We start from the raw sequence: 8,082 nt of genomic DNA on the forward strand, positions 1-8,082 counted from the left end.
TCAGTTGTCCTTTTTGATCGCACCCATGTCGATGCAGTTGATCTCGAACTGCTGGATCGGTCGGCCCTGCAGGTACGCCTGGGCGTAGAAGTTGCCGAACAGCACGATGAACGAGATCATGTACCCGATCAGGGTGTAGTGCATCCAGAGTGGAAACTCGCACCCGGTGATGATACCGTTGATGCCGAGGATCATGGCGACGGTGAACTGGATCTGTGCGGGGAGGGAAGCAAATGAAGTGCAGGGGATCAGTAGGGTTGCTCGGTTTGTGGAAAGACGAAATCAATCACATACCAACTGCAGAATCGTGAGGTACTTCTTCCACCAGAGATACTTGTTCATGTGCGGCCCGAGCGCGGCCAGACCGTAGTATGTGTACATCAGCACATGGATGAAGGAGTTGACCATCGCCGGAAGGAACGCTGCAAAGCAGAATGAGAGAGTGTCGTAAATTGTGCCATTAAATGTTATAAGATATCCAATGTTGGGCGTCCCTATCGCACCAGAGAAGAAATTTCGTAGAATATAAATATACGAACAACGAAACGAAGCAAAGCATTATCATTACACCCCAGAAATAATGTGCTTAAACTATTATTAATAAACCTTATCGCCCGTGTTCAAAGGAAAGGATAATAGGTCGGTTCATAATGAACGACCATTTATCTTTGCGGTAATGATTTCGTACGTTAATGCTTCCGAATGATCGTCTCGAGGATGTTGGCAGAGGATTAATGCGTGTATTTTAACTTCGTAGCGGCAATTTTCCTCTTGATTGAACTGTGTACAACATCAATAACAGTAAAATTTTATATTACACATATTTAAATATGGCTATCGAAAGTTAGTGTTGCTTTCAGCTTCTGTTGATTGAGTAGAGGATGTGTCAACAATGGTCAAGTCGTTGGTGAATATTTATGAAAAAGGAACGTGTCTGGTTTCATATGCAATTTTATCATTTTCTCACCATTAAATAGATCCGAATATGATTCGATATTCTTTAAAATGCATTATTTATATTGTATTAAACAATAACAGTTTTCACTTCACTACAATGCATTACTTACTGCTTCCGCTGGGAACCCATTTGACCCCGATCCACCAGAAGGAAAACATCGTGCTGTGATGGTACACGTGTAGGAACGTCAGCTGGTTGTCCTTTTTGCGCAGAATGAAGAAGAATGTATCGGAGAACTCCAGCACCTTGGAGAAATAGTACCACCAAACGGCGTCGACGATCTATAAAACGCAGTAAGAAATGAAATGCAAATTAGTCAACTAGTTTGCAGCGTTACATTACAAGCGACTCAAGGAAATATCAAAGCAGCCTTGCGAACGAAAAGTGAAACCATCGCCTTTAGCTGATCGGTGATCGCGTGAGAAACTACGTAAGGCGAAGGATCAGAGTTGTTTTAGTAGGAACGAAAGTGAAATCCCTTTTCTAAAGGTTTGAGTTTCACCCGAAGCTCCCAACCGAGGATACCGAGGGGAGGAGTATGACGTATCAGATCGGGTTTTTCCTTTTAATTTCTCCTTCCTTCCTTCCTCCCGGAGGTCAGGTACATGCCGGACGAAGGTAGGAAACTAACCAGACATTCGATGGTCCGGTTCAAAAGCGGAACCGGAGTCCGCAGAATTGGGATATCATGCCCGAAAAGCCGCAACGTATGCGCGTGATAATATAATAAAAGCGCAACCGAAACCGAAACCCTGAACCGGGCGAACAGGTTGTTCAACACCAGGATGAACTGATAAATCATGCGCTCGGTTTCGCGGGGCCAGGGAAGAACAACACGGCAGTAGAAGAAGCTGAAACTGGCTAGCCAGGTCCTGACCCCTGCACGTCGCACCCGTCTGTCAGGTCCTTTTGGGGCGGCCGTTTTCGTCGGTCAAGTTTGATGACCCCCTTCTTCGTGTTTGCCATGCCTTTCGACGGTTCAACTGTACGTCATTAAGAGCTTTCGTTTTACCACCAGCAGACGAATGCGTTTCGGCGTACTCGTGTATAATTTGTCGGCTCTTTTGCGTGTGGTTTTTGACAAGTTGCATGGAAAGGGAATTTGCAACCAGATCTACATTTTCGGGGATATAAGAATACTATTAGCATAAGTTTATTGATTGCTTCTAATTTAACTTGTCTTGCGCTATTATAGTCTTCTAAATGTATTTTTAACATATGATTTAGCTACTATTATTGGGACCTTGTGTCGCAAAATGTAAAGCGAAACTCTAAACCTTGCTCTTTTCAGAGTTCAAGAAAACAACAAATATTGTTGGTAGTGATCCTTTGCGAGAGTCTCTTATTTAAAATTATAATGATACAAACTGATGGCACCTCTACTAATATTTTAGCGATTGAATAACAGCACAAGAAGGTAAACTTACTCGCAGTTCGGCCGGATTGAAACTCTGCCGGCAGGGCTCACAGATGTAACTGTACCGGCGCATGGTCGACCCGACGAACAGCTGCAGGCAGATATACAGATTGAGCAGGGCCATCGCCAGGTTGTATGGCACAAGTAGCGACGTCAGATCGAACGGTTTCCGGCTGCAAAGAAAGTTGCGACGCAACAAACGAGAATTAAATTCGAACCTACACTTTTCAGAACTTTCGCACAGAACTTACTCTCGCATCATTTTTGGCCCGATCCACACGAGAAAGAGGTATATACAGACGCACACGAACGTGGGCATCGGGGAGTCGACCATCGGCCAGCCTTTGGTGCGCGGATCGGCCAACGTGAGCGTCCATTCGTAATAGCCGAACACGTCGTAGAACGGGATGCTTTCGCTGATGTTTGCGGAGGCCATTGTGGACGGTTTTGTGGGAAGGAGAGCACACAGTGTCCTAGCCCTGGGTTGAAAAGCGAACATAAGCTTAAGACTATTTTCAACGAATCGAGAAAATATGGTTACGTATTTGAAATGGAGAATTTTACACACTAATCCACCCTGGTGTGAAACAAGTTACAATACATAAAGTTACTCCTAAAAACTGTAGGTACAGCATCTTATCCCAAATATTGTGGTAAGTTTTAAATGATGGTCGAAACTTTTAATGTTTCGTTGTGGAAAAAACATAAAACCTATCAAATGGTCGTCAAACGAAATTTTAACAGCTATTTTTGCTTAGACTTAAATTTAACTATTTACCCAAAACTAATCATTCCCTAATAAAACACCATATTTGAAAGTCATATAAGTTTTCGTACACCATCAGAATTCATCAGAGATAAACTCTGCTAATCAAGTAGTCTGAGGCTACTAATCAAGCAGTCACTGATATTTTCAAAACATTCCATTCTCGTAATACTCACGCAAAACAATTAATGACCACTTAGCTTATTCAACATTCAATTCGCTAAGTTTTATGTTCCTCCAGGACCAGCTATAAGAATTTCACAGATATGACGAAAAGTTGGGTTTAAACGTGAAAATTGTCACTGTACTTTCACCTCTGGGAGTAACTTTGGTAAAAAAATATTTGTTTGGTTTAAAAAATGTTCGAACATGCACCGCTCTGCGCGCTAACAATTTTAACGGGTGTTTTGTTTGCTTTCAAAAAACTACACAAGTCAAACTAAATTTTGAATACAATACATTTTTCAGTGAGCTTCGAACGATGTTATAATTTTTGCAGAAATTTAATTTAATTTAATAATTTTGAACTAAACTTAACTGCAACCCCTTTGGGACACAAAGTATTACTGTTCATATTTTTTTTTCCTAATTGCCAAGAAAGCAGACATGCCCCACGTTTTTCTCCTGTGGTAAGCATAAATTACAATTCGACCGACCTGTGATCGATGTTGTTGGTGGCGGTTTTTTCAGACAAAGCGCGGAGAACGAAAAGGTACAATAAATTACGGTATCACTTTGCACTTTCCACCCGCTCTTCCCCTGCCCCGGCTACCACCGGCTGCCACGAGTTGAAGCACTTTGGAAAAAAAACACCTCCGAAAACTAAATGGCGAAATTGTTTTAGCTTTCGGTGCAACAACAACTTTTGTTAGATTGCTTCTTGCTATTGGTCTTTTTACAACAGGTGCACTACAAATTTGAGCAATTTTCCACGAAATTTCCTAAGATGTTCTGGAAAAATAGCAGCAAACCGGAACAAACACGCACTCCACACGGAACGTGTGGACACGGTGTGTCACTTAAAGTTTCAGCGGTTCTCAACCGGTTGTTTTTGCGTTCGGTTTTGCGCTGCCAGCACACACGCGTGATGCACACGGTTCGGCGTGCGAAGGAACAGTGAGCCCAGCGACGGCCAGCACGTTGACAGGAAAGCTGCCGCTCGATGCATATTTTGTTATTGTTTCTTTTTTCCCCTTTCCCGCGCCGGTCGCTGCCGATCGGGTTCGGCCCGTGTCCGGTACGCCCATGACCTGCGATTCGCGATGAGAGCGAGAGTGACAGGTGGATGACAATTATAGGCAGGCGGGGAGGCGACGGAATCGACGTCAGCTCACACACCACCGCGATCGTGAGGTGCTTTATGATCGATGGGTTGAGTTGTTTTTGACGGTATGATCGTAGGAGTAATCTAGCTCTGAAGTACGGGAGAAATTTCCTGTCAACCTGTATTGTTTTTACACGTTATAAAAATTGATTCGTTCGTTATATGTTCTCCAATGAAACTTTAAGTCTCAGCAAAACCACTCCTCTACAAGTGGGAAATTTCCATATAAATCGACTTGTTCATCATTTTGAGAGTGTGTATTACAATCTATGCAATGATAATTCGTCATCAGCGAATACTGAGGCCCTCTCAACCTCGCATATAGCCCAACCCCCTTACAAAGTTCTACTAAGAGTAGCTAATCTTCTTACCCTCTATCGCACGACGCAAAGTAGATATCAGAAAAAGTAGAAAACTCACGATACCTGCTATACAGGATCAGCTGAGTTCGACGGAGACTACAATCTGTGAGACAAACAAAAACATTATAACTGTTCAACACTTGAGTAAGATAACGGGAAAGGAATGAAAATGAGATGATCTTCAAGGATAATCAAGTCGCAAATAAAAAATCACATAAACTTATATAAGTAGCTAAGAGCTAAAAAGTACAAGAATTAATATGATCTTTAACTTAAGGTGAAAGTGTAAGCAAAATAGTTTAAAATGTAACTTGATTTAAAAAATGATAATCATAAACAAAGACTATAGTAAGGAGGGCAATGTCAATGAATAAATGCTACCTGATGTAACGGAACAAGGAACATACTAACAAAAAGTAACGAACACATTTATTATCCCTTATATGTTAGGTGTAGTGGGCGTGCAACACCCACAAGGAAGTTTGTCCCTTATGCGTCGCTAGAACTCTTACCGTCTTCCTTATTGTGGACTGGTTCGAGCAGGAAGAATTTTGGAAATGCATAAAACGCTAGTGCTGAGTACAAAGTACTCCGCTAAGCTACACTTCACGCGATCCGGCATGGAATGTGGTTGCATTCTGGTACCCCATGATTAAAGGGACCTCTAATGCTGCACTACGCAGGAACCGCGGCCTTTAGCGGGAAGTGAGCTCCATGTAATTTTTTTTTTGCGGCTGTTCTAATGAGTTTCATAGTGACCTAGATGGACTATACAGCATCCTGTAATTAAGTGGACCTGCCTAGGCGTACAATCGATTACGGACACGGCGGGGAAACCTTGAGGGACGCACACTCGACCCTGTGGTGAACCTGACCCGCGGCTAGGCAGGAGGAGCCAGGACGGAGAAATCGGAGTACCCGCGACGTATTCGTGACCTTTGGCACCAGTTGTACTGCCTTCCCGGTTGAGGTGATTTGAATAAAGCTTACCATAACATATTGCACGCAGGGATGTCTCTCTGTTGTAGTCCTTTATAATTAAAAAGTGTAATGTTAATGAATATGTTTTATTAAGTTAAATTGATCATTTTTAACATCCTTAATTTTAATCAAGGCAAAATTGTTTCTAAAACAAAATTTTTCTTTACGCCAGTTTTCTAATCGTTCTTGCTAGGGTATTTTTGCAAGATTTGAAGGACAACCTAATCCTCGACGAGTTTTACAAAGAGTTAGATAATAATTGCTCCAACCCCTCATTAAACAATACATGTCATGCTCGTATCCTGAAGCAGTATGATCGACATAAGTAGGAAAAAGTGAAAATATCCCTGCCCTATAATTGTTGTGACCTTCGTTACTTTCTTTCCGCTTCACTTTGGAGATCCCGGGAGACGAATGTGTGAAGGGTTTAAGACAAAAATTCCGAAAAGAAAAAAGGAAAGTACATGGGCTTGCATCTTGTTTTTTCGCACTCTGTTTTCTACTTTTCTTTTTCCCATGTATTTCCTTCCCGCATAGATTGGAGGATGTTTCGCACAAAATTAAATCATTTATAGATGATGACGGCAACCGGGGCTCCTTTTTTGCATGCTTCGATAATTGATCGGTTAAAAATTTATTTGCGATGCGCTCGAGCACGCAATCCGGATGCGCACCGGTCATCACCGTCACGATGTGATCAATTTTCGACAAATTTCGGCGTCCATAAGGTTGCGCCTTGTTAAACCGGGAGGAAAGGATAACGTTGACATTTTATTTAACTATTTTACAAAACATGGGTGTTTACTTGAGTATCTTTGCTAAATAATTCCTGAACATGTCTTGTCAACCAGCGGTGGTTGTACCAAGGGATGTTTTGTTAAAATATTGGTTGTGTTTTCTTTAATCAATCCCCAACAGAAAGCGAAACCGATGCGTGAAATGGAAAGTGAAAATTGCATAGCACCACTTCAACCGCGTCGTGCGTCTTGAAGCATGCTTCAGGATGCCCTGAGACGAATGGCAAAACGGACAATCCATTGATATGGAGGAGAGATTTTTCTCTTTTTTCTTTGTCTCGCGCGTCCCATTAACAAGACCAAGGGTCAGGGCTCGAACCATTTTTCCCTCTTTCTTTTCGCCCCACGAATGGTCGCCAATTTTAAGATGAAGATCTGCACATTACTGTGGCGCGTCTTCGGTGAAGTTGTGTGCATATTGTTTCTCCTTGTTTGATTTTTGCTGTTTTGGCATGTTTTCTTTTAGTTGCTGAAAGTTTGCAGTCGTTTGGTTTTATGAACCAAGTTTTCTCCGCCGGTGGTACACGCCCTTGCTCTGTTTCATTGTCCTTCACGCATTGTATTGCGTGCGCCGGTTTTGGCAGTTTGCAATGAATGCTTAACCCTTAATTAAGGGTTAATTACAAATGAGGAATCATTTTGAACCATTTTCTTTTCGTATTTCGCTGAGGAGCGCTGGTATGCGTCAAAGGAATATTTGAAATCGATCAACTGAAGGATGTACGGCTCAATTAAAAAATCAGAAACACCTCCAAAACAATGACAAACCCTTAGTAATCTATAAAGATTGTTTTTATTCCATTCGGGGTCAATTGAAAAGAGCAACAGGGTGTGAAAAATTGAAGCTTTTACCTGAAGGAATAAGTTATCCTATGTTTCACCCGCTTTTACTTTTGTTCCTGTTTTAGGCAATCATGTGACACGGTTGCTTTTTAACGCACATGATATCAACTCATCGTCGGCTTGGGGTCGAAAAAAGAAACGACAAATTAAGAAACGACCCTGACTGTTCCGATAAATCTTGCACGTCCATTTACTGTGTCGACAGGAACGACCGAGGGAGTCGTTTCACTTTATGGGGATGCACTTTGACCGAACGAAACCGAAAAGAGACGCGTTCAGAGGAGAGGGGCTGCTGGGTGAGGAGAATTAGTGGCAGATGTTTTCGAAAAATTTCTCCATCCCAAAAAAGGAAGACAGCTCGATGGCTGGATTATGCATCTATTAACTCTTCTTAATTAACTTCTACGTCCCAAACTCTATTTTTGCTTAAACAAAGATTTAAATTTTTACTAAGACTCTTTTAAATATAATCTAAGACCTTTTGAAAAAATAAATATTTCGTACAACCGATTACAAGAATAGACTTGTGGGGTTGAGTCGTTTGAGGTTATATTTAAGAAAAAAAAGGCTGAAAGCCACTTTAGAGAAAATTACCATTTGTAAGAAATATTTAGTCGTCCTATCTTATCGATCA

At 41.7% G+C, this 8,082-nt stretch overlaps 1 protein-coding gene across 1 annotated transcript; it reads right to left on the minus strand.

The window, feature by feature from the left end:
• LOC131285517 (elongation of very long chain fatty acids protein 4-like) lies at nt 1-2,811 on the minus strand. Its single transcript, XM_058314375.1, has 5 exons — nt 2,627-2,811; nt 2,386-2,548; nt 1,068-1,239; nt 295-422; nt 1-213 (listed from the first exon to the last, which is right to left on the minus strand). Exons 1-5 carry the CDS (start codon nt 2,809-2,811, stop codon nt 1-3), a joined length of 861 nt encoding a protein of 286 aa, XP_058170358.1.
• Nucleotides 2,812-8,082: the final 5,271 nt, after the last annotated feature.

This window comes from Anopheles ziemanni, chromosome 3 (assembly GCF_943734765.1).
Source record: "Anopheles ziemanni chromosome 3, idAnoZiCoDA_A2_x.2, whole genome shotgun sequence".
Lineage (NCBI taxonomy): Eukaryota > Metazoa > Arthropoda > Insecta > Diptera > Culicidae > Anopheles > Anopheles ziemanni.

Coding starts and splice junctions, on each gene's coding strand:
- LOC131285517 (XM_058314375.1), bottom strand. CDS start 2,811: ATGGCCTCCGCAAACATCAGCGAAAGCATCCCGTTCTACGACGTGTTC. Junction 1,240..2,385: donor TCAATCCGGCCGAACTGCGA/GTAAGTTTACCT, acceptor TGCGTTTTATAG/ATCGTCGACGCCGTTTGGTG. Junction 423..1,067: donor ATGGGTTCCCAGCGGAAGCA/GTAAGTAATGCA, acceptor TCTGCTTTGCAG/CGTTCCTTCCGGCGATGGTC.